Genomic DNA, 27,310 nt, shown 5'->3' with positions numbered 1-27,310 from the left:
TCAGAGCCAGGATTACACGTAAGTGCAGAGAGAGAGAGAGAGAGAGAGAAAAGGGGGGGAGGAGTCTGTCGGAGGACGTTGAGACCGAGATCTGACAGAGAGAGATTGTAGTCCTGTTACCGAAAGAGTGATTTTCCAACATAAATTTTTCTGATCGACTATTAAGAATTGGCGATGGCGGATGATTTTGGAACTCCAGACATGGATCCAGACTTTTTTGAGCAGGTTCTCTCTCTCTCTCTCTCTCTCACACACACACACACACACATTTTTCATACGATGGACATAAACGTAGATCACTCTATGTTATACGAGCTTGGATCTTCTCACCGGAGCTGAGGAAGTTTATGGTTGTTAGGCTAATTAGGGTTCAAATGTCGATTGCCTTGGGGAAAATCTCAGAAAGGGACGTATCTGGTTGGAATCATTGGGCCAGAATGCTTATGCTACCATAAAGATCATACATGCCATGCACTTGTTTGCAATTGTGCCGATTCCGGCAGAGGGGATGAAATGACAATGGCTAGCTAGTTGCACATGGGAGCAATATTGGGGTTAACAGCTTACACATTCGGCCTTAAAAATTCTAAGATCAAATTTGTTGTTCATTCGTGGTTTCTTGTGTAGGAGTGTATAGACTCTAGCCTCTTGTTCTTTTAACAAACGGAAAATTTCAGGTTCGAATCAGACTGTGTAGATTAAATATTCAGCTCAAACGGAAGTCTTGTTAATCAGTTTTCACAATCCAGTTGTGAAACGGTGGATTTTTGCACACTTTGGGTTGGCTCTATGGGATTTTCGGAGCAGCTTTGAATCATATATTAGCTCATGTCAATTATATATCAGCTCATGGAGAACATATCAATGAAAAGTTCAGGACTAGAGCAGTTGGTATCTGACTCACCCCTCAGCAGAGTAACAAGGATGGGATGGGTGACAGCCAAAAGGAGGGATGGGAGCTGGGGGGTGACTGTTATTTTACATTGACTAGGATGCATATGCATGTCATGTGGTGGGTAGGTGTGGTTGGATGTTTGTGTGCAGTGGTGATGCTGAGTACATGTGGGCATATGCTCGTGCATGCACACCCATACATGTGTGCACGTGCTCTCTCTCTCTCTCTCTCTCTGTCTGACCCCTTGTGTGATGTGGGCTGTTAATAATACATTTGAACTTTTGTGTATGTCTAGACAAATATATTTCGATACTATGGATTGTTACACCATCACAAAACATGTGTATGCACATGTGTGTGTGTGTGTGTGCGTGTGTGCGCGCGATTCCATTTAAAAACGTGTGTGCGTGCATTGCTAGATATGCTCAATACCTTACCCTTGTAAGGTGCCACCAATGACCCATGGTGCTCAAAGTTGTAAGGCCCCAATTATTAGGAGAAGCTACGTGTGAGCCTGGATATTGTTTAGGTCTTGGCTTGTATGAAATGAGGTTTATATGGTTGGATGGAAAAGATGATGTTTGTGGATTTAGTCTTTGGGTTAGATAGTTGGTAGCAACTCATGAGTCTTAGGGGGGTTAGGGTAGTTGAGAGCTTCCCCCCAACTTGATGATAAAGCCTGAAGGGAATATTTCATGACCGACTAGGGATGGTTCATATTATGATATCCCCTTCTCAGGCTATAAAAGGGAGACCTTTCTGGAGCCAGCGCCATCTATCTTTCACCCATTCAAAGTCATTCTAGGTAGCCTAAAGCTTTTCACATGTCATCTATCTAGATCATCTAAGCTTTATAGTGGAAGAACATGGGTGGATAGAGCCTAAAGCTTTTCACATGTCATCTATCTAGATCATCTAAGCTTTATAGTGGAAGAACATGGGTGGATAGAGCCATCTTTGTATTAGTTTGTTTGGAATTTAAAAAAATTCAGTTGATTTTGATATATGTATATGTGTGAGAAGAGGGAAAAATAACACATTAAATTTTGAAAAAACTTGAAAGGTTTGAATCGAAAAAAAGAGAGATTATTCTTAGCTATCTTTGATAAGGGTGATTGATGGGACGGGGGACTGGGTTTGGGGAGGAATAGTGGATGTCCCTTGTTTTTGGATGCATCCCCTAATTTTTGTGTCAGAGATGGCATTTCTATATCTTGAGGGGTCCATACAACCATTCTTGGTACCATACTCCTTAGTCTAGCTTAGCAACAATGGACATCAACTTCCAAGTGTTATGAGTTGGTATTTTATACCGCCTAATTGGTGTGCTTGGGCGATTTATCCCAAGGTCTATAATTCAACATCACTCAAAAATTTGCTTTTTAAGGCTTTCTCTACAATTTAGGTGGTTGCTCAAAGTTAGGTTGTCAATTGCTAACTTCAATTACATGCTTAGCCTTGGTTACCTAGCTTGATAGCATGGGTATATCCTCCCTCATGAATGATTTCTGTCCTCAGTAATGAAATGCACTTGAGACTATGGCGAAATAGCCTATAAATTAGGTTTATCTTTCCACTTATTCCAATAATCTTTCTTGGAATTTAGTTGGGACCACATCTCTTTGATTTGAGTTCTTTGTGAAGTGTTCTGAAGTGTTCTTTTCTTTTGCAGTGTTTCTCTTTCTCTTTCCTTTTTCTCGTGTTCAGCAGTCTATTACAGCGGTTTTCCACGCTTCCATCATTGCATCCGCTTCTGACATGGTATCAGATTGCAGGATCATTGTTCCTACTGCTGTATTACATGGTTTTAGGTCTGAATTTTGACTTTTCGTCTGCTCTCTTGATGCTGTGCGACTGATTTACAGCATGGGTGACCTTCCTTTGCTAATTTTCGGCCTGTTTTGCTGCTATTTTCTCAGCACTTTGCAGTTTGCCATTTGCATTTATAGTTTTTTGGGGCTGTTCCAGGGCTGGGGACCTATTATTGATCCTTTCACATCCACGTTTTGGTGTTTGCTGGCTGAGGTGATCTGTTTTTTTTGCGGGCCGATTGCATTTAATGCCGCTACTGTCTGTGATTTACTGATCGGCATCTGCTTTTGCCTTTTTTTGCTTATGTGTAGGGCTGCGCAACAGGTTTCAAGCTATTTTTCCGTGTTTTTTGGTCCGTATTTTCCCTTTGTGATACATTGCTCAGCTTTAGAGGGGGTTCATGTGCATCCGGTTGTCGTGTTCTCATCACCCTGAAGATCCCTTGTCTTTCTTCCTCTTCTTTGTATCCCCCTCATGGCTCCTTTGGTATCTTCTTCTGATGGTTTGCATGTAGACATTATTTACCCATCTACACGTGCTATGTTGGAGACTTGCTGTGTTCAGCTTCAGGTTTCTGTGAGGAAGCTATCTCTTGGTGCTTCAAATGTTCCAGTTTTCGAGAGGGGTGCCATATAGCGGAAGATGAAGAAGTCTCAGTGCTCTTATTGTGGCACGAAGGGACACCTTTGGAAGGATTGCAAGACATAGCAGCTTTATAGCAAGAGTAGGTGTGGATAGCGATGTAGGGTGATGACTCTCTTGGTGTGTCTTCCTTATCTCTTGGTCCAGGTTTAGGCTCCAACTATGTGGCCTTGGCAATGACTGTAGGAGCCTCCCTTTCAAGTTGCTAGTACAGATGATGCGGTCATTCCTCATAACTCTCCAATGCTAGAGAGGAAGTGTGAGAGGGTGGTGAGTTAGGGTCGATGAACCTCATCTATGTTGAGAAACCCTTCACTTGCAGTTTGCGTTTTTGCGTTTCTGCGTTTTGCTTTTAGGGTTTGCATTTAGGGTTTGCAGCCCGAAAAAGGGGCTCCATCCTAGATTGACTGTGCCTATTTATAGGCCACTCTCTCATTTATTCCTCACGGCTGATTCATTCAGTCCTTCACCTCTTCTCTCTAGCCTCTCCACTACCCTCATGCCCCTTCAAGAGGACATTGCGGTTTGTGGTTTGTGGTTGTCTTCATCATTTTCCTTATGCTATGGCACCCTTGTTTCTTTATATCACATTCACATTCACTCCATGATTCAGAACTTCATCATTCCATTCATCAAAGTTTCTTCTCTCCTCTTCTCTTGTTCCTTTGTATCACATTCACTCCATTCACCCTTGTTCCTTTATATCACATTCACTCCATGATTCAGAACTTCATCATTCCATTCATCAAAGTTTCTTCTCTCTTCTCTTCTCTTCTCCACGTTTGCCGAGTTTACTCCGTGTTCCTCCTCGCAAATCCTATTGTCTCGCTGGTACGTCATCTTTTGACATGGTATCAGAGTTGGATCTGCTCAAACAGCGGCAAAGATTATTCTCTTTTGCAGGTTGCTAGCACACTCCAATTTTGACATTCCTCTCCGTATCCATTGCTGCCATAGTCTTCAGCTTGATCTGGTGCCCTCATTAATGTTGTGGGCTACATGTAGGGGCTGATCCATCCATTCTTTCTCTTCTTCTATATTCAATATCCATTTCAGATTCAATGCAGTTTATCACTTCACTCTCTTCTCTTCTTGCAATCTTTCTCTTTCTCTCTCTCTCTCTCTCTCTGTGTTTGTGATTCTCTTCCATTATGCACTCTCACAGCATCATCCTCATCAATTTGAGAAGCCACTGGAGCTGTAGAGGTAAAAGTAGCTGCATGTCAAAGTCGAGCTCCTCTTGCTCTAAAGGACGTATGGCTAGACCATGTTCGATGCGTAGGTGTAAACATCTCCTCATAAAGCATGTTGTAGATATCTATCTTCTCCTTTGAAATGGTAGGAATGTCTTTCACTTTCTCTGTATTAATCTTATCTACATTCGCTTGCTTTGGCTCAAGTGTGTAGGCTGAATTCTCAATTAAGCACAAGTTACAATTGTTGAGCTTTGAGGCGCGAGGATTGAGACACGCAGTGCTTGCTAGCAGGAGAGAGAGAGAGAAAGTGTGTAGAGTAGAGAGTAGAGTGAGCACGACTTGTGGGTACAATGACGAGTGTCCCACTTTAGGTTTTTAGATAGATATATATATATATAAAAGTACAAGTCTGCTAAGGGTGTGTTCACACCCGAGCACATATAAAAGGCACGAGGGCCCTTTATTCCCAACAACCTCCCATCTTAAGGCAATGTGTCTTAAGAGGAGAAAAGAATCGGCTAAGTCTAGGTATGTACAAAGTTGAAATACATATATCTATCCAACTCCCATCATCTGTCGGCAATGAGCAAACCGCTCTGTTGGAAGACCCTTTGTGAGAAGGTCTGCAGGTTTATCATGTGTATGCACTTTGACAAGCTTAATGCTCTTGCTGTCAAGTACATGTCTAATGAAGTGGTCTTCACATGTATGTGCTTTGTCTTTGCATGAAAGACGGGATTTCGTGCTAGCATGATAGCACTTTGACTATCATAATGAAGAACATGTAACTTTGTAATACCAAGCTCTCCCACTAGACGTGAAAGCCATAAAGTCTCCTTGCATGCCTCAGAGGCAGCCACATACTCTGTCTCTGTAGTAGACAATGCAACACACTTTTGTAGCCTGGTGATCCAAGAGATTGCTCCTCCCGTGAAGGTAAACACATACCCAGAAGTGAACTTTCTGCAATCCACATGACCAGCATAGTCTGCATCCGTAAAGCCAACGACTGTAAACCCAACGACAGATGCCTTCTGCTTTTCAAAGTAGATGCAAAAATCCTTTGTGCCTTTGAGGTATCTCATAATACCTTTCACTGCTTCCCAATGCTTTTTACCAGGGCTTACCATGTATCTGCTAACCACTCCCACCGCAAAGGCAATGTCAAGACATGTAGCAACCATAGCATACATCAAACTGCTAACAGCTGAAGCATATGGTATCTTGGCCATTTCAGCCTTCTCATCATCAAATGTAGGGCTGTTTTCCGCATTGAGTTTCACATATGGAGGCAATGGAACCTCAATTGTTTTTCCCCTCTCCATATTGAAAAGTTGCAAAACCTTGGAGATATTCTCCTGCTGAGATAGATAGAGTAATCCTTTCGACCTATCTCTGAGTATTCGCATGCCAAGAATGTGATTTGCATCACCAAGCTCCTTCATGTCAAAGCTGCCATCATGAAGACTTTGCTTCAGTGAGTCTAAGATATGAGTATCCTTGCCAACAATTAGCATGTCATCTACATACAGAACCAAGATAATCAGGCTGTTATCTGCTACCTTCTTGTGTACAAGCAATGATCCACTTGACTTCTATGAAAACCTTGAGACTGCATTAATGTATCAAACTTATGATACCATTCTCTTGGTGCTTGTTTTAGCCCATACAAACTCTTTTTGAGTTTACATACCATCTTCTCTTTCCATTTTGCCACAAACCCTTCAGGCTGCTGCATATATATATTTTCATGCAGATCACCATGTAAGAATGCAGTCTTTACATCCATCTGTATGAGCTCCATATCTTGAGTTGTAACCAAATCCAAGAATAATTCTCAATGTAGTCATCTTGATTACAGGAGATAAGATCTCATCAAAGTCAACTCCATGTTTCTGCTTGTACCCCTTTGCAACCAATCTTGCTTTGTACTTTGGTGAGGAACCAGAAGTGACATTCATAATGTAAACCCATTTGCATGGAAGGGTTTTCTGCCCTTTAGGCAATTGCACCAAGTCCCAAGTGCCATTTTTCTTAAGAGATTCCATCTCTGACAACATGGCTTTATACCATTTCTTGCTGTCCTGCCTGTCCATTGCTTCCTTGAATCAAGACGGTTCACCACGGTCTGTCAACATGACATAATCAGCCACATTGTTTGCACCAGTAATGAATCTATCAGGTTGTCTAGTAGCCCTAGACGATCTCCTAACCCAATGATCATTGTTTGCTGCTGGTTGTTGAGCATTTTCAGCTTGCTGTCCTGGCATTTCAGCCTACAAATAAGCATTAACAGCTTGCTGTACTGGCTGTTCCTCCACATGTAGTGGCTCATTATCATGGGCAATAGCTGGCTGATCATTTCCAACATTATTTTTTGCATTTGCAGGTTCATTTACAACAGGTATTTGCTGCTGTATAGTGGGCACATTTTGCTGTCCAAAAGGTATTTCTTCCCGGAATACAACCCTACGGACCTCCTCAGTCTTTTTGGATTGTTTATGCATGCGATCTTCCCAGAAGATAACATCATTGCTGCGTACTACTTTCCTTTTCTTGCACAAGTGGAGAAAATCCTAGTTGCAGCATATTTTTTGATTTCTTATAGGTAATGTATATGCTACGGGGGATCGTGTAGTTTGAGATGATTGAGATTGACCACCATTCTAACACTCTTTCCCGTTATATTCTTTTGGGGCGTCTAGTCCCTTATTGGCATTGATGACATTTCTTGAGCAAGTGCTAGTCCTACCCTCTCTACCGGCATTTGACAAGTTGGATGGGACAAACTATCCTCTATGGTCATGATGTATGGAGTGTCTCCTCAACAATGGTGACCTTTGGGATTTTACTACTATCCCTATATCTCGACCTACTATGGATCCTCATGATGATGTGATCGCAGATTCGACAGCTTTATGGGATCGATTGAATACCAAAGCTCACTCTTTCCTCTTATTTAGTTGTACAGATTCTATGCTCATGCATGTTTGACTCATCTGCACTGCTACAGAGGTTTGGAGGAGATTGACATCTCTCTTTCGAATCCAAACATTTGGGCATCGATTATCTTTTGAGTTGAAGCTACAACAACTTTATGTTGTAGATTTTACCATGATGAGAGATCACATCCACAGGATAGAGGAAATTCGGGATGAGCTTGCATCCCTTGGTATGGACATTTCTTCAGAGAACCTAGTTGTGACACTTCTCTCATATCTTCCATCATAGACATATGATGTGTTCTATATGAGTCTTATCACTTCTTGTCGTTGGGAGACTCTCACTTGGGAGGAGCTGGTTCCATTGTTGCTTAAGCAGAATGCCCATCACAGTGAGCGAGATTCTTGTGGAGCCCGTGCACATGGCCGTGCTTATACAACTTTACCTTCAGGTACAAGACAAGCCAGGTAGAAGAAAGGGAAGATGGAGAAGTTGGAGTCATCTTTTGACTCTGATATAGATTTTGTGGGGAAGCGTAGAGGATATCTCATGTGTCTTCATTGTGAGAAGACCTTGCACCGCGAGGAGAAGTGTTGGAGGATATATCCTCACCTTTGTCTGGGAGCGAAGAGTGGATCTACATCGGAGCCTTCATCTACCTCTTCTTTGTCACTTGCTATTACCATGGAGTTAGTGTTTCTATACATTTATGGGGTGTAGTCTTCTTCAACTATCTCATCTTTTGAGTAGCCTTGACTCATTGATAGTGGTGCATTGAGTCCTATGACTCCTTGAGGTGATTTGTTACAAAATCTTAGTCCGGGTCAGAGGGTATCATCACTACTGGTGACATCTCTTTGATTCCTATCAGTGGTGTTGGCACCTTGCCTTTATTGTTTGACTGCTATCCATCGAGCTCCGTTTCTAAGGCCCTACATGTTCGGAACTTGGGCTTCCATTTTCTCTTAGTTTATAACTTCATGGCCTTCCTAGACTTAGGACCCGTGTTGTCTTTACCAAGCTGACTATCTTTGTTGAGGATTGTTCTATAGGAGTCACTTTTATGACAGGTTGGCAAGAGAGGAGACTGTTTATGCTCCATTCCTCTTTCATTGTACAAGGCCCTTCGATGCAACTTTTTATTGCTGCACCCGTTCCTGATTGCGCACGATTTATCCTACAAGTTTTATCCCTTTCCCCACCATCTTCTTTGGTGGTTTCCTCGTACCTTCTATTAATAGTCATGTGTGTCTTGTGTGGTCATCTCCTACCTATGAGTCTCAATCTGAATCAGTTGAGGACATTAGGAGCTTTGACATTGTCTTTATTTGTCATTTTATGTGTTTTATACTCTCTTTAGATGGAGGACACATTAGTGCATTTTTTAAAATGCACTTTTGACTATTTTTTAGGGGTTTGATCACATTTAGAGTTTTTTTTATTTTTTGCCTATACATAGGTAACTTGCCCTTCCACTTTGATTATCCATCATTGATTCTTCGCGATTAGCTAGCTCTCCTCATTTTCTCATTCCTCTACTACCATTTGGCGCCTACACTCATATGTAGAGCTACATATTGGGGTTGACCATTACAGCCTTGTAACAAATCTTTTGTATACCAATTATTACCAAGACATATTGGCTCAATGATTTCAAATTAATTTGATGCTCACATACTTTGAAAGGCATTTTGTATTATTTAAGTGTTTCAAAAAATGATTAAGTGTTCATTGGTTACAATTTTTGAAAGTTACTCAAATGGAAATTTTGTTTATGTGAAAGGCTTGGGAATTTCACAAGGAACAATTTTGGAACAATTTTGTCTCAGGAGCTATCTCAAATTCTTAACCATTTGAGAAATTTCTAGAGCAGAAGGTTTGGAAGCTTCTTTCTCTAGAAAAGTGACATGTATCATTTGAAGAGACAAGTGTCCCTATACTTGTCATTTTCAGCAAACACTAGTCATTTATACCCTCTACTTTTCTCTTTTTTAAACACCTAAGCTCCACACCTATATATTGGAGGTCTCTCTTTTCATTTGAAACAAGCTCTTGTATTGAAATATCAGTTGCATGCTTTGTATTCTTCTATCTATCTCTCATCCAATAAACACTTTTTACTTAGCTTGATCTAATTCAAGCACTAAAAAAGAGAATCAACTTGTTGTTTGGAGTTTGAAGAAATTAGGGTTTTAAAACCCTAGTTTTTAGAATTGCAACAAATCAACCCTTTTGTATATGGTTCAGATACTTGGTGCTCGTGGTTTTGTTTCAATAAATTCTTGAAAAGGGGGAGGGGCGGGTTCCCCTCTCAACGTGGTTTGACTCTTTTCTCTCTCTCTCTCTTTATCTTCTAATTTTTCATGGTGATAATTGATCAAGTTGCTTAAGTTCAAAGTATTGTCATTCTCATATTCTTCCTTGCACTTACATTGGTATCAGAGCAAGGACTTCTTCTTTGCAAGAACTTATCTCGGTGATAAGATCTTTGGACGACCTAATTGTCTCACCATGTCAATGGACGAAGAGCATAATTTTGATGAACAACTAGAAGGTTTCCAACACTCTGTATCTGTATGCTTCTCTGATTATGAGAAGACACAAAGATAGAAGAAGCCGGTAACCGATCCAAAAATTCAACCTTTGATGGAGAGAAGGGCTTAAGCATGGACTGAAGCAAAGGTCTTTGAATATTTCCTTATTGAGAAGGCTCTTAAGACAGATGATATTACGGTTGCGAAGGCCTATATGAGCATGAAAGGTATCAATGTTATTGATGCAACTAAGTCTATGAAAGGTAATATATCACCTATTGTTTGAGGATCCACCCAAGCAGTGACTTCAAAGTCTCATCATACACAAGCTGCCTTCTTTTATTCCAAGAATCCTTCCATGGAGAAGACTAGAGAAAGTCAAAGAACCGACTATTTCCATGATAGTTGAATCTCCAAAGATGCTTTTAGCAAAGGAAAATGATACTAAAAGAGACTTTAAGCCTGGAAAAAGAGTGTCAAGTTTGATGTTTTCTATGATAAGAGAGATTCTTAGAAAGCTATGTTTTTTACTAGACAGTTTGATACTGCTTTTGGTGGTGAAGATTATACAGAAAAATAAAAAATTAGAATGATTTAATTGCATCTAAAGGATGTCGCTTTGAATTAGTGGCTCAAAGTTGTTCGAGAGAAAAAAGAATCCAAGTCTTAGAAAGAGTTTAAGGAGATATTCAACATGAAGTTTTTGTCTTCATCTTTTGAAGTTGATGTATCACAAGAATGGGATGAGCTAAAGCAAAGCCATGGAGACAATGTTGAAACATATATTAAGAGGTTTGTAGTCATTTCTCGTAACTTTACATCTCTTAATGAATTTTCTTCCAATATGAAGATGAGAAAGTTTATCCATGGATTACATCCGATGGTATGGCAAGATATCAAGATGACAAAGCCTGCTACTTTGGAAGCAGCCCAAGATGTAGCCTTAGAAGCTGAAGGAGTGCATATACTATGGATGCTTGGTAAAGTCTCAAAAGAAGAACCACTAAGGAAAAGGATCAAGATGTTTGATCAAAGGAAGACAAATAAACAAGAACCAAAGCATAAGAATGGAGGTAGACCACCTTTACCATCCAAAAAGAAGCTAACGTATTAGCAGTTAGCAGAATATATAAGAGAAGGACGATATTTCTCTTGTGGAGAAAAAAGACACATGGTTGGTCAATGTCCTAATAAGGCAAAGAAGAAAAACCAGTTCCAAAAGACACCTCAAGCAAATCCAAAAATATATCTTTTGATGTGGGAGTGGGAGGAAACTCTATTCCATCTTATCCCATGTACAAATTTGTAAAGCAATGAAAAAGTCTATTTCCTCGTATTTATTTTTTATTAACGATTCTAACAAAAGAGTTTAGAATTGAAGAGTCCATCTCAGATATGAATGGGACCAAATGAGTTTCTTAAAGGAGTACGAAGATTATTTTACAGACACTTTACCTAATAAGTTACCACCAGAGAGGCCACAAGTTCATCACATTGATCTCATTCTTTGGAGCTCACCTTCAAATAGGCTATCTTATCATGTGAGTCCAATACAACAAGAGGAGATCATGAAGCAAGTGAATGAGCTCTTGGAGAAGGGTCTAATAAGACTTAGTTCCTCATCTTTTTGCTCTCTAGTCCTCTTAGTGCAGAAGAAAGATAGTTCTTGGTGCATGTATGTGGACTATAGGGTCCTTAACAAAATCACAATTCGGAATAGGTTTTCCATTTTAAGAATTGATGATATCTTGGATAGAGTGGATAGATCCAAAGTATTCAGCCGGATTGACTTGAAGAGTGACTACCATCAGATAAGGATTGCTCCTCAAGATGTTTATAAAATAACATTTAGGATAACTTTTGGTTTATATGAGTTTCTTGTGCTACCATTTGGTCTCACCAATGCTTCTGTCGCCTTTAATAGAACGGTGGAAAGAATCTTTAGTCCACATTGAAAGTTTATAGATACTTTTTTTAATGATATATTGGTTCATTATCAAAAGATGAAGAAGAGCATAAGCAACACTTGAAAATAGTGTCTACAGAACACTGCAAATACAAACTTTATGTCAATGGCAAAAAGAGTGAATTTTTCCTAGAAGAGATTCACTACTTGGGCCATATTGTATCCAAAGATGGAATTTAGATGGATCTAGAAAAAATCAAGGCTATTGTGGAATGGCTAGAATTGACCGGCGTTCACGAAGTTTGAAGTTTCTTGGGATTATGCTCTTATTATAGGAGATCGATTAAATGGTTTGCAGTGATTGTTGGACCATCGCATGATTTAAGGAAGAAAGCAGTGGCATTTTGATGGACCAAACTAGAGAAGTAAGCTTTCGAAGCTCTAAAGTTTTATATGAGTAAAATACCTGTTTTTATTTTTTCTTTGTGGAATGTAATGCTTCAGGAGATTGCATTGACCCAGTTTTAAACTAGGAAGGGCATGTAGTTGCTTATGCAAGCAGAAGATTGCAAAATGTAGAAAGAAATGCTACTACTTATGAAAAGGAGTTAATAGCCATCATTCAAGCTTTAAAAGATTGAAGACATTATCTTTTAGGTGGAGAATTTCTCATCAAGAGAGACCATAATAGTTTGAGACATTTTCTCAAGCGACCAAAGATTTCTGAAAAGCATATTCGATTGGCCAATTATTTAGCTCAATTTAACTTTCAAATACTGCATATTCTTGAAAAGCAAAACAAGATAGCTGATGCCTTGTCAAGAAGACCTTAGATTCATGCAGTGTCCATGTTACTAAAGATTTCAGGTCTAAAGTAATGAAAGAATGTCATGCGGCACTTATATGGCTCATCATGGTATTATGGCCACAACTAAGGCACTTAAAATATATTTCTTTTGGCCAAGTCTTCGACAAGATATTAAGCAATTTATCAATAAATGTCTTGTGTACCAAAAGATTAAGTTTGATTGCTAACAACTTGCAGAGCTTTTGAAACCATTATCAATTCCAAGCTAAGCATTGCTATGGATTTTATTTTTAGCTTGTTAAAATCAGCAAACGGTAAGATGACATATTGACTATTATTGACAAGTGCAAAGAGACTCATTTTATTTCAGTTGAAAAGACTATCAAGTCTCAACAGATGGCTAGAATATTTATTCAATAAATCATTAAGTATCATAGGTTCCAAAAATCCATTGTGGGTGATAGAGATCCACGAACCACTAGTCTCTTTTGGCGAGCTCTTTTTGAAAATTTAGATGCAAAGCTTATATTTTCTGCATTTTATCATCCTCAAACAGATGGTCAAAGTGAGATAGCCAATTTCACAATATTGGATATGTTAAAGTGCTATTGCCATGAAGCCAACCAACAATGGGAAAAGTATTTGTCTTTGGTAGAATATGCCTATAACAACACAGTTCATATTTCTACAGATAAAGCACCATTTGAGATCATATATGAAAAACTGCTCTTATTATCTATTCTCAAAACCAAGGAGGAGATATTTTATGCCCATGAGTTTGTGCATGATAAGGATACAACATTCGTCCAAGTTAGACAAGCTATTCAAAGATCCTAAGTAAAGCAAAAAAAGTAGCAAATAAGTATTGAAGGCAATAGATTTTACAGAAAGGAGATTGGGTGTGATTGAAATTTGACAAAGCTCGTCTAAGCAGCTCTAACAAGACTTCATTCCAAATGACTAAGCTCACAGCAAGAAATTATGGGTCATTTTAAGTCACTGAAAAGATTAATGATGTTTGTTCTAGGTTACTACTTCCAGAGTATTGGAGAATTCATAATGCTTTGCATATCCATCTTTTAAAGCCTTATAAAGGGCCTCCACAATTGAAACTTGTAATAGAGGATCTACATGAAATAGATGAATAGGAGAAAATACTTCAACCAGAGAAAATAGTCTTTTATATGATTAGAAAACGGGGAAGAAATATTTCTAAAAATTTTATTTTGAAATTTACAAATTACTCTCATTTAGATTCTAAATGAATATCAAAAGAGTATTTTAAAGACTATCAAAAAATACTTGTAACTTATGAAGAAGTTGTAGGATTAGAAATACTTTAAGCAACGTCTTAAGGACAAGACGGATTTTAAGAGGGAGGGATGTAACAAACCTTCTGTATATTAGGTATTACCAAGACATATTGGCTCAATGATTGTAAATAAATTTGATGCTCATGGAAGTTTAAAGTCAATTTGTATTATTTAAGTATTTCAAAAAATGATTAAATGTTCATCTTTCTATTTAAGGGTGGCCAATGGCCAGAACGCCCTATAGTTATACATGGGTCATCATTGACGAGATGCCTAAGAGAAATTAAAAGTTTTAGTCAGGTGGTCAAATTGACTAGAAAGCTCAGATGACTAAGACTTTTACATTCAAATAGTCACATTGACTAGAAGCCTGTTGTCATAACTCTATAAAAACAGAATTTGTATCAGTTTTCATTAATTTGTCTATATAATGATTTATTAAATTTGTTTCCTTTGCACTAATTAGATATAAAGAAAAGTGCATTGGAGCTGGCCACTGATGAGTGGTCACAGGTTATGGTGGACCCACGCGGTGGGTTAGAGAAAAGATAGTTCACACTTCCACCTATATGGCCCGATTGGGCGCCTGTGACCAGAACTCACGCATATCAAGGTTAGACTCGCACACAGAAAGGATTGATGCCTTGAAGTGTGGGCTAGATCCGCCAGAACAGACAGTTACAATCAACAAGATGGCATGATCATGAAATGCTTGTACAATGTGCATGTGTGGGCTGAAAGCTTGAAATGCACATTTCTTTGCATAGGAAAGTCACATGAAGATTCTGGTACCGTTTTTGCGATGTACACGGAAAAAGCTTTCATATGACACCCATATTGGGGGGTCCCTAAATTTTAGGAGTCTCGAATTAGCCTAAAAATGCTAGTCCTAAAAAATAGGGATGTCATTTTAAAAATAGTAAATTCTGTACTCTGACTGTGCTTACTAAATTTGGTTGTTTCTATTCTTGACAATATTCAGCCCAAAAAGGAAGGCCATAGAGAAGAGAAGTGTCAAGACACTTGTCATACAAGTTTCCAAGTGTCCCACCACTTGTCACATCTCATGACATGTGGCTGGACACTTGTCTTGTGCTACTCCACTTTCCCCTTTTGTACTAGCTCTTCCCTCTCCTATAAATAAGAGCTCGTTTTTCTTCATTCAGCATCATTTTTCTTTGCTGTAAACTCATGTACAGCACCAACAACACCCACAGATAGCCAGAAATTGGCCCCATCCATCCCCATCATCATCCCCCACTTCTCCATTATCAAATTCCTCCATATTCCCTCTTCTATCACTGCTGTTTTACAGGACAGCAAGCCTGTAAATTCATTACAGCACCTCCTTCTCGAGCTCTTTCTTCCATTTTAGCAACAAGAAGCAAGCCCTATCCATGTATTGCTGATCAATGATCGAGAAAGGCTGATTTCCCCTCTTTCTTCTCTCATACTGTAAAGAAATCAGTTCTTATCATTGCATAATAGATAATGCATGTGTGTTTGTACATCTTTGCATGATCTTGTGAGAGTGAGAATTACTTCTCCTCACTCTCAGGTTGATTGTAACTGAGCTCCTCCCTAAGGGACTTGGGTTGAGCAGAAATACATTCCTTCGGGGGGAGGTTGCCCATCTTCAACCCTCAATCTTGTCTCCATTACTTTTACATTTTCATGGCTGTAATTTTGTGAGTAATTTTCATTTTCTGCTTTAAGTGTTCATTCTCTTTTATATTAAATCTCGAAAACAAGCGAATATCATAATTGTTAAGCATACTATGTTGTTCGGGGCATTTACACCTATACAATGAGTGGTTTAAAAAAGTGAAACCAGATGCTCATGATCAAAGAAACAAACCATGAATTGGTGAACCTATATAATAAAGCTCTTCAAAATCTAAATTTAGTAATTTGATAATCGGTGAACTTATATAATGAAGCTCTTCAAAATTTAAATTTGGTTATTTTTAAAATTTTGAAGGTTACTATTTTTTAAAGTTGCTCAAATGAAAATTTTGTTTGTGTGAAAGGCTCCGAAATTTCGTAAGAAATAATGTTGTCTCCAGCAGCTATCTCAAATTCTTAAGTATTTGAGATATTTTTAGAGTAGAAGGTTTAGAAGCTCTATACCTATCCTCTACTTTCCACTTATGAGCACCCAAGCTCTGCATCTATATATTGGAGATCTCTCTCTTCATTTGAAACAAGTTCTTGTGTTGAAATATAAATTGTATGCTTTGTACTCTCCTATCTATCTCTCATCTAAGAAATACTTTCTACTTAGCTTGATCTAATTTAAGCACTAAAGAAGAGAATTAATCAACTCAGTGTCTGGAGTTTGAAGGAATTAGGGTTTCAAAACTCTAGTTTTCAGAATTCTTGAATAGAAGGAGAGGCGGGTTTCAATTCTGAAAAGGAGGGGGGGCAGGTTTTCCTCTCAATGTGGTGTCAACTCTTGGTTAAGTTCAAAGTATTGTCATTATTACGTTTTTCCTCCACTTACAGCCTTGTATCTTCAACCATTGTAGTCACATTGTTTCTTCTTTCTCCTACGTTTTCTCTTTGTCTCCTCTCAGTATTCACAATCCTCTTTCCGTTGCACACTCTCACATCGTATTAGAGCCATGTGTGTGAGCTAGAGATCTCAAAGAGGAGCGTGTTGTTGAGACTAGCCTTTCTCCTTGGATAGGGTGGTAAATAACCATATTAAGTACTAATTATAGCAAGCATAAAATTCATGTATCATTTAATCTTGTACATTGGACACCCTGTTGGTCCAAAAATTGGTTCTTTATCTTGTATTGCAAATGAAAGGAGTATAATTGGGATCCTCTAATCTCCTCTACTAATCTAAGTGTCTCTTGCTGTCAAAATTGACCAGCAAGCCTCCAAACCAATTTTCCCCTTGGTTTACTTCGGGATTGGTCTTTACCCTACTCCTTGAAAGACAAATTCAGCCCCAAATCTGATATTAGTTGGTTGGCCTCCTGAATCTTCCTAAAATTTCTCAATTTTAAGCTAAAATTCAAGTCCTAGGCTCTCAATTTTGAGTACACATATGGAGGTGGTTGTCAAAATCCTAATTTTTGTTGTAATTAGGATTTACATCAGAGATTGATTGAAATATCTTCTTCTGATGGCTCAAACTATTGGAAAATGTTGAGATAACTTAAGAGATGACTGGTGGATGAGAGAGAATGGTGTAGAGAGAAGTTTCAGAATTTAATCTCGAGAAAGGTTGAAAAACTATTGCTGCCCTACTCAAACAGCCATGGAAGCTGTCACCTATAGCTTAGGACCCCACTAGTGACTGCTATCCCCTCCTGAATATTGTCACCTGTACCAAAAGAACCTTAGGCTGTTGTCATCTACTCCTATAGCTTAGAACCCCACTAGTGACTGCTATTCCCTCCTGAATATTGTCACCTGCACCAAAAGGACCTTAGGCTGTTGTCATCTACTCTTGGAGGGCTCCAAACTATTGTCACATGTTATAGAACTGATCGATGGTAGTCGCAAATCACCCGGCAGCCTCTCCTTGCTCTCTAACAGTCTCCTTCTCTCTCACAATGGTTGGAATAGAATTCTATCAGCCCTTGAAAACTTTTTTCCCACTTGCATGGGCAAGTTTTGCCAAGTCGCAGTCTTCTAATGCCATTTTCAGCATTATTCAGCTTACTAAATTAATTTTCAAAATATTAATTTTGAAAAGTAATTTAATAATTATTCTAGTGCTCAAAAAATTAATTTCACTAGCCAATAAATAAATTCGCTAGGCCACTTTGTCTTCTAAGTATCTTGGGCAATTATTAGCCCTTCGACCGGCATTAATTAATTTATTAATGCCTAGTCTCTAATGTCACCATCAATAGAGCTACCTCCTTTATTAAAACATGTGACAAATAGGTCAAAACTCCTAAAGCCCTTGTTTGATTCAGAAGGAGGCTCATAGGTAAGAGATGACAAGGCATGACAAATATGATTGCGAATAGGCCTTGCTCCTTGGCTAACTTTCTATATTGATGGACTTCATTGGCATTGGCACTCTTCTTGGCACCCTTGGATCCACATCTTCTTTGGCCTTCTGCCACATCCAGGATCCGAGAGGTAGTGTTAGCAGTTATATGTGTCTTGTGTGGTCATCTCCTATCTATGAATCTTAGTCTAAGTCAGACGAGAACATTAGGAGCTCCGACATTCTCTTTATTTGTCATTTTACATGTTTTAGACACTTTAGATGGAGGGCACATTAGTGCATTTATTTTTGGGCACTTTTGACACTTTTTTGGGGTTTGTAGGATCCTTCTACTTTTTGCCTAGGTGGCCTAGTTTCCCAGTCTCGTTATCTATTATTGATCCTTCGTGATTAGCAAGTCCTTTCTCATTCTTTCATCCCCCTACTACCGCCTAGCATCCACACTAATATATAGAGCTATGAGTTGGGGCTAATTGTTGCAGTCTTCTACCTTCAACCATTGCAGTCACATTATTTCTTCTCTCTCATGTGTTCTCTCTATGTCTCCTCTCTGTGTTCACTTTTCTCTTTCTATTGCACACTCTCACAGATTCCCTGTTGGTGGATGTTCTAGAGTCCTCGATAAAGGCAAATGGTGAGGGGAGTATTAGCCTCTTCCTCGTTGTGCTCATGAGGCACCCTATGATGTAGGGATTGAGGGGCTTTTCGAGTTGTGGTAGCCACAAGATGGCCTGTGGTGATCTCAACGGAACCACACACATTTCATCGAGCTTGCTTGTACTAACTATGGTTTGGTGACTTGTTGTCACGAGGACGTAAAAATTTGATGCTTTGCTTATGTTTAATTGACATTTGATAAAAGGATTAATCAAATGTGCAATTAAAAGATGCACATGTGTTGCACATGTGAGGTGCAAGCTACTTTTTCACAGTTGAAGGCCGAAGGACCCTGTAAAAAAGATGGGTGTCAAAGGCAAAAGTTGTAACAAGTTACACTTGTTAGATTCTAGGTGAATTTTGGTGTCAGTTTGTCCCTAGGACCATTAATTGGCCATTAAGTGTCAGTGGTAACACTAGGGACTAGGCATTAATTAATGGATTAATGCTTGTCCAAGGGTCAATTAATTCATGGGATCACTTTGGGTTGCAAATGGCCTAGCCAATTAATTTTTGGATGGGCAAGGTCAATTTTTTGGGCATGGATTAAGGGCTGAATTAATTTTCAGAATTAATTAATTCTGAAAATTAATTAAATAACTGAAAATCGCTGAAAATGGATTAAGAAAGCTGCCACTTGGCAAAACTTTCCCATGCAAGTGGGGAAAAGGCTAAATAGGGCTGAAGGGAGAGGGAAATCTCGTTTTTTCATTTTGGAGCTGTTGGGAAGAGGTATTGGACTGCTACTGCCAGCTTTTGGGGCCATTTCCCAGCCACTAGAGACCATTTTGGTGATGGGGATTGCATATTCTTGACCTTGGGAAGCTGACAATTGCTGCTGATGCACTTTCTCCTGAAGATCACAGTCTCTGATGCTCCTATTGTTGTTGGTGCATCCGTTTGGGGTTGGTACAGCAGGGCAGCAACTGATTTTGATCAGTTCTTCGCAACAAATCTCAGAATTTTCTCTCTACAGCATTTTCTCATCTCCTTCAGCCTATGCTCAGCCATTCTCAGCAATTCTTAGCCATTCAGAGGAGATCTCAGCCATTTTCGGTGGGCTGATCTGTAATTTTTGTAGTAAACCCTAATTTACAGCAGAAATTAGGGTTTAGCAGCCACCTTGGGATCCGTGCTAGAGATTGAAGGCTCAAGGGACTGAAATCAGCAGCTGATAATTGAAGATTATCAAAGGATTTCAGGAGCCAGCCCATCCCGAATTGATTTGGGGCAGAATTTGGCCAGCCAAGGGTCAAATTGGAGAAGAAGTCCTGGGTGAAACAAGGGGCAAATGACCCAAAAGGCTTGCTGGACATTTATGACAGCAAGAGCGATTGATTAGTAGGAGGAGATTGAAGAAGCTCAAGTTGTACTCCTTCCAATTGAATGAAAGCTAAAGAAATACCGCAAGGGGCGCCAATTTTGGGGCCAATAGGGTGTCTATTGCCAAAGAATGTTATGGTAAAGTGTGTATTTTATTTTATGTGCATTTATTTATTGCTGTAATTAACTCTTAAATCAGGTTATCACCACCCATTCCAAGAAGGAAGGTTGGTTTCATGGTTCCATTGCCGGGATACATAAAGTCTCTTGATTTGGTGGGCTCGAGGCACCTAATTGCAAGCCAAAGCTTTGTGCTAGTGTTGATCTTTGTGCTCAGCTGAGAAATTACAGCAAGATGTCTTCATACAGTGGAATGCAATCAAGCAGTAATGATGCCTCTCATGATGCACATTCACATTGGGAAGAAGGAAATGCAATGCTTGATCTTGGACAAGGCACGAATCATGGACAACATGCTGAAAATGTGGCTGAAGGCCAAGATGTTGGACCCTCAATGCAGAAAGAGGATGATGATCAACAAGGAGAAATGGAATTCGATGATGCATTCAAGAATTGAATGAGGGCAGCAGCCAATATCTTTGCTGAATTGGCAGATATTGGCAAAAGATCCTGAGTTTACTTGGTTTTTGAACACTCCTACGAAGGACAACAAGGGCAAGAAGAGAAAATCCTCTTCTAGAACTTCGGGACAGCAAGATGCACCGAAGAACAAGCCAAAGCCTTCTCAAGATGCTCCTACAGATGCTCATGGTGAAAAGTAGTTAGTGCTAGTTGGGTAAGAAATGCAAATGCAAGTTCATGATGTAAATGCTAATCCTATGGTTTTTGGACAGCAAGGTTTGCATGAGAATTTGGGGCAGGCAGCTTACTTTGGTGGTAGCACAATTTTTCATGCTATGGTGGGTGAGCAACTGAATGTGGGAATGTATGGCACATCTCCCCATAATTTTCAGCAACCAATGCATGGCTTGCATAACCCAATGTACTCGGGTATGGCTCATGGAATGCATAATCTGATGTATGGCGGCATCGGTATGATGCCTGGTGTGCAAAATCACGCATATGGGCAAGTATCGGTACCCCGTCATGCTTTTGGGGCTCAAGGAATAAGTGCTGGTCATGCAAATGCTCCGTTTAATGTTGGCTATTATGGAAATTGCCTCTACACTAGCGGATACACTATGCCTTTCATGTGAGCTTGTTGCGGCCTTTTTATGTTGATGTGTCTAAGGATGTATCTGCTGAAATTCAGTCCAATGTAGAGGAGCTGAATGAGATATTGGTATCTGAGCAGATTTTGGTACATAAAGAGAAAAGGTCAAAGGTAAAGCTTCCATAAGCTATTGGGTGAAGTTTCACAACTGTTCACCAATGGATGCTAAATGGATGGAAGAGGATGACTTGGCAGACCATCCTCAATTGTTGCAACTTTACCTTGATGCCTTTCACTTAGAGCCGACTTTGGATTGGGCTCTTTCAGGTTCAGCAGGGCAAGGGTTCAAAGTACCACCTGATACTCAAGGGGAAGGTAGCACTTCCGACAGTATGTCTGCCATGAGGTCACTATTCAGTGTACTAGTCACTGTGGTATGTATGTAGATGGGTATGGTTTTCACTGCAGCTCTGAAACTGTACATTTGCATCAAGTTATGATCATGAGAGACTGATTACCGAGTGCTAGTTTTCAGTGTATGATCATTAGTTTCAGTGGTATTCAGCTTGTTCTATGGATAGCAGCATGTGTACTGAATGCCATTGACAATTCAGCCATGGTTTCGGCTCGGTTTATGCTTTACTATGGTTGTGTAGTCAGCACTGTTGAGAAACAAGAGTTTGGGATGCATCCAATGAGTTTCTGGCAACAGTTTTGAACTATTGTCGAGCTTTATGTTATGTTTATGCTGGCTGGAAATTTTCAGCAAATGGTGGGTATATGAGATAGTTAGCCAGCAGTGGTCAATGTTGTATTGACTATGATGCCTTGTGAAAATTCCAGTGCAATATTGTTTGCTTTGACACATTACAGTGTAATCGAGGATGAGTGTAAGGATTTCAAGGGGGTGGTTTGTCACGAGGACGTGAAAATTTGATGCTTTGCTTATGTTTAATTGACATTTGATTAAAGGATTAATCAAATGTGCAATTAAAAGATGCACATGTGTTGTACATATGAGGTGCAAGCTACTTTTTCACAGTTGAAGGCCGAAGGACCCTGTGAAAAAGATGGGTGTCAAAGGCAAAAGTTGTAACAAGTTACTCTTGTTAGATTCTAGGTGAATTTTGGTGTCAGGTTGTCCCTAGGACCATTAATTGGCCATTAAGTGTCAGTGATGACACTAGGGACTAGGCATTAATTAATGGATTAATGCTTGTCCAAGGGTCAATTAATGCATGGGATCACTTTGGGTTGCAAATGGCCTAGCCAATTAATTTTTGGATGGGCAAGGTCAATTTTTTGGGCATGGATTAAGGGCTGAATTAATTAACTGAAAATCGCTGAAAATGGATTAAGAAAGCTGCCACTTGGCAAAACTTTCCCATGCAATTGGAGGAAAGGCTAAATAGGGCTGAAGGGAGAGGGAAATCTCGTTTTTTCATTTTGGAGCTGTTGGGAAGAGGTGTTGGATGCTACTGCCAGCTTTTGGGGCCATTTCCCAGCCACTGGAGACCATTTTGGTGATGGGGATTGCATATTCTTGACCTTGGGAAGCTGACAATTGCTACTGATGCACTTTCTCCTGAAGATCACAGTCTCTGATGCTCCTATTGTTGTTGGTGCATCCGTTTGGGGCTGGTACAGCAGGGCAGCAACTAATTTTGATCAGTTCTTCGCAACAAATCTCAGAATTTTCTCTCTACAGCATTTTCTCATCTCCTTCAGCCTATGCTCAGCCATTCTCAGCAATTCTTAGCCATTCAGAGGAGATCTCAGCCATTTTCGGTGGGCTGATCTGTAATTTCTGCAGTAAACCCTAATTTACAGCAGAAATTAGGGTTTAGCAGCCACCTTGGGATCCGTGCCAGAGATTGAAGGCTCAAGGGACTGAAATCAGCAGCTGATAATTGAAGATTATCAAAGGATTTCAGGAGCCAGCCCATCCCGAATTGATTTGGGGCAGCATTTGGCCAGCCAAGGGTCAAATTGGAGAAGAAGTCTTGGGTGAAACAAGGGGCAAATGACCTAAAAGGCTTGCTGGACATTTATGACAGCAAGAGCAATTGATTAGCAAGAGGAGATTGAAGAATCTCAAGCTGTACTCCTTCCAATTGAATGAAAGCTAAAGAAATACCGCAAGGGGCGCCAATTTTGGGGCCAACAGGGTGTCTACTGTCCAAGAATGTTATGGTAAAGTGTGTATTTCATTTTATGTGCATTTATTTATTGCTGTAATTAACTCTTAAATCAGGTTATCACCACCCATTCCAAGAAGGAAGGCTGGTTTCACTTGTGCTAGGCAAGATAGGGAGCCAATATTAGTAAGAGAGGCACTATAGTTTATCATTGGCGGAAAGCCATGTAGTAGGAGTTGGAGTCTATTGAATAGAATGGCACTTGATACCTCGTGCCTAGGCCCACTCATTGCAATGTGATCAGAGTCAAGTGGGTCTTTAGGACTATCTCAGCAATGGCACATTCGACAAGTAGAAGGTACTGCCGGTTGCCACTATTTGGATAGTCCTTGCTCTTGCCAACCCGATGGATGTCAAGTCCCCATTCTTGAACGGTGACTTAAAGGAGGAGATCCACATTGAATAGTCTCTTGGCCTTTCTTCCTTAGATGGTAAGGTATACAGGTTAAAGGCGGCCTTCTATGGCCTCAAATGAGCTTCTTATGCTTGGAATGAGAAGATAGACACATTTCTTTGTTAGAGTATTAGAAATCTATATCTAATCCAAATTTGTATATCCATGTCTATTGGAAGGCAGTGGTGTTGGTGCTCTATGTGGATGATCTCATATTGACAAATGATTATGCCTAGATGGTCAAGCAAACTAAGGAAGCAATCCATGAGAAGTTCTAGGACGGATATGGGGCTTCATTTCTTTCTAGTTCATGAGATATGGCAGACTAAGCGGAAAATCTTTATCTCCCAATAGCAATATGTGCAAGGGCTCTTGACCACTTTTGAGGTGCAGGAGTGTTGGACTATTTCTATGCCCATGGATGCGAATTGGAATGCTGCAACTTCGGACTTTACTGATATTGCGGTTCTTAAGGGAGGCCCCCAACCTTGGCCTATTTTATCTAGTAGGTGTAGATGGTTTGGCTTTAGTGTTATGAGGCTGGACGGACTCATCATCAAAACACTTGACAGACTAAGTATCGAATCTCCTAATGTCCCAATTTGACTCAGACTGAGGCTCACAACCAAGAGATGACTATGTAGGACACACGTGACCATTAACAATCACAATTGGTAAGTGGCTAGGCCCTTAATGTGGATGTCTAGGACAACCCATAACACCCAAAAAGAAATGCACTAATATAGCCTCCATCTAAAGTGCCTAAAGCACATAGAATGACAAAGAGCTTTTAGTGCCTTGTTTGACTTAGACTGAGCCTCATAGGTAAGACATGATGGTCCAAGTCACACATGTATGCTAACATTACAACACTATGGCCTGAGATCCTCTCCTCTCCTCTGAGATCTCAAGTAGTGTTTTGTAAAGGTTGCTATTGTAAATTTAGTAAGTAGATAGCAGAGTGGATGAAATTTGGTGGTCTACAGGAGGGACGATTTGCATGCAATTGAAGAAGATTGAATTTGGCTCTTCAAGACATGTAATCAAGGGACAAATTGAAAATTAGGCTTTCTGGTTGCAAAAAACAGCAAGTTGTTCTGGAACTGTGAGAGATAAGCCTTGGCCCTTGATTGTTGAAATTGAAGGGTATCTCAGTTGATGAAACTTGGAGAAATTTTGAGTTCTCAGCCTGGTCTCCTAGGGGAGAGTTTAGTTGAAGGAACTTTTGAGGGGTTTTGAGTTTTTGGCCTGGTCTTCCCAACTTCAAACTTAGCCTAGAATAATGTGAAAAGAAATACTGCAAGGGCGCCACGGTTTTTTGGGGCAATCGGTGTTGTCTCATCTTGTTTCTTGAGGCCAATCTAGCCCAAAGTAGTAAAGTGTTGAAAAACAATTTGTTATTTACTTTATGCATTAATTGCTCCTTGTAATCAATTGTAAATCATAGTTCCACCACCCTTCTCTGAAAGGAAGGCTGGGTTCATGGTTCCATTGCTGGGATACATGAACTCTGTTAAGTAGTTGGACTTGAGGCACCTGATTGTAAGCCACAAGTGCAAACAATTTATGGAAATTGTTCTCAACTGTCACAAAATTCAGCAAGCATGGCTTTGAGCAGTGAAGAATCATGCTATGATGATGCATCACTCTCGGAAGAGTTTGAAGCTATATCGTTGGTACAGCTTGTTTCATATCTCATGTTCAGGTTGGATCCCAAAGACTTTTCAACACCATCCTTTGGGAAATCCTCCAAAAGTACTAGAGATGCAGAACAGATCTGTAAAGTCAAGACCTTGGTCCCTGCACGAGGGAGAGATATCAGCAGCTGACAATCACATTGTCTCGAGCAAAATCTTAGCTCTTAAAGAAAATTGAAAAGGAACATGCTCAGGCCATGGTGAGTGATACACGAATCCATAGAATAGAAGTGCCATACTGAAAAGATGATATCCAAAGTGAAAAGCTGTGAATGGAGTAGAGAAAACGAGAGATGCCTTGAAGCCAACAATCAAGATACAAGTTTGACAGTCTCGGTGAAAAAAGAAAACCATAAAATCCTAGATGCATACAATGCGCGCACACAATCAAAGACAGCCTCAACAATGCATGGAGCTTAGTAGAAGCACTAAATCAACGCGTGACTGCTCTCTCTCAAAGAACAAAAGCAAAGTGAACAAGGGTGTACTACACATCAAAACATGAGATGTGACTGCATATGTGCGATTGCAAGGTAACTCCATAAGACTAAGGCTTTAAACATTAAAAAAGAACAAACATGTGAAACACATCACCAATCAAAGTACACTGCCACATAACCATAGCAAAGAAAACATAGATTGTGGTTCAAGTCAGGCAGCAGAAATAATCAAGCAGGACATCCATCACAAATGTGTTGCCTCAAACATAGTGAGCGGGATGGACAAGAACCCAACATCTGATACCATGTGAGAATGCACAATGAAGCTATGAACATAAGTGGAAGCAATAAGGATGTTAGACAAGAATATAAAGAACGCAGGAACAAAAGTGAAGACAATGAACAGAAATTTTCAATGACAGTCAATGGAGTTGATATCATAAAGTAGAGATGTAAAGTATAACAATGGTGAAGGCACATGGCTTCAAGGGTGGAACTCTCTAGCCCTCTTGGCTCTCCCCCTGCCCCCAATGATGTGATAACTGAAAGTCATTAGAGCCACAGTTTTATAGTGTGATAGACTGGGGCACTGAAGCCTGCCTGAGAACAGCAAGATCAGCCCACTCTAGTGGAACTAAAGGGCCCATAAAGTGGCCATACAACTCGTATACTAGGCTGAGGAAGCCAATAAAAACTATGCTAACAACACTCTGTGTGTTTTGTGGTGCCAGTGTTTCATAAACCAGTGTTAGCACTCAGGTCATTGCTAAAGAATGGTTTGATGTACGTTTTCATGGGCCAGTGTATTCCTTGTTTGATAAGCAGGAAGTATTGAGATTATGCTTCTGTGTGATTAGTGTTGTATCTCTTGTTAATCTAAGATAAGTCAGAAAGTTAGCTATCAAGGCTGTCTGAAACTTCATTTTCTTATTTGGCCTCTTAACAGTTGATCGTATTGGTTTACAGGACGTTTTCAAGTCAAGGCCTGCTGCTGGTGGGTTCAATCCTGTGCTTACCGTACTTGTGGTTGTAATTGGTGTTGTTCTTCTATTCACAGTAGGCAATTATGCTTTATATATGTATGCACAAAAGAATCTACCCGCAAAGAAAAAGAAGCCAGTCTCAAAAAAGAAAATGAAACGAGAGAGACTGAAGCAGGGGATTGCACCAGCAGGTGAATGAGTTGATAGAAACTGCAGTTATAGTTTAACCAGAAGTAGTCTACTGTTGTTTGGGTCATGGACATGCTGTATCCACTACAGAAGTGCTAAGCTATCATCTGTGCAGCAGTTGCTAAATTGTTCAAGTAGAGGAGCTCTTGTAGCTTAAGCAACTCTAATTTTGTAAGCCAGAGTCAGGAAAAACAGTTTAGTCTATTTAATTTAATTGTTCTACTGTTCAA

General features: G+C 39.8%; 1 protein-coding gene across 1 annotated transcript; it reads left to right on the top strand.

Annotated features, from left to right (window-relative positions):
* On the top strand, nucleotides 1-27,310 carry LOC148036651 (DNA-binding protein S1FA-like). The gene is made up of 2 exons (XM_087679181.1): nucleotides 1-225; nucleotides 26,875-27,310. The coding sequence occupies exons 1-2, from the start codon at nucleotides 175-177 to the stop codon at nucleotides 27,088-27,090; spliced, it is 267 nt and encodes an 88-aa protein (XP_087535307.1). The 5' UTR covers nucleotides 1-174; the 3' UTR covers nucleotides 27,091-27,310.

Source organism: Lygodium microphyllum, chromosome 5, assembly GCF_053477565.2.
Source record: "Lygodium microphyllum isolate KBCC chromosome 5, Lygodium_microphyllum_v1.1.10, whole genome shotgun sequence".
Classification (NCBI taxonomy): domain Eukaryota; kingdom Viridiplantae; phylum Streptophyta; class Polypodiopsida; order Schizaeales; family Lygodiaceae; genus Lygodium; species Lygodium microphyllum.
The sequence above is the reverse complement of the archived record's forward strand: the minus strand, read 5'-3'. Positions and strand labels throughout refer to the sequence as shown.

What these genes read in the sequence shown, in the direction of transcription:
- LOC148036651 (XM_087679181.1), top strand. Translation starts at nt 175, where the DNA reads ATGGCGGATGATTTTGGAACTCCAGACATGGATCCAGACTTTTTTGAG. An exon ending in ATCCAGACTTTTTTGAGCAG is followed by an intron (nt 226 to 26,874) that starts GTTCTCTCTCTC and finishes ATTGGTTTACAG; the next exon opens with GACGTTTTCAAGTCAAGGCC.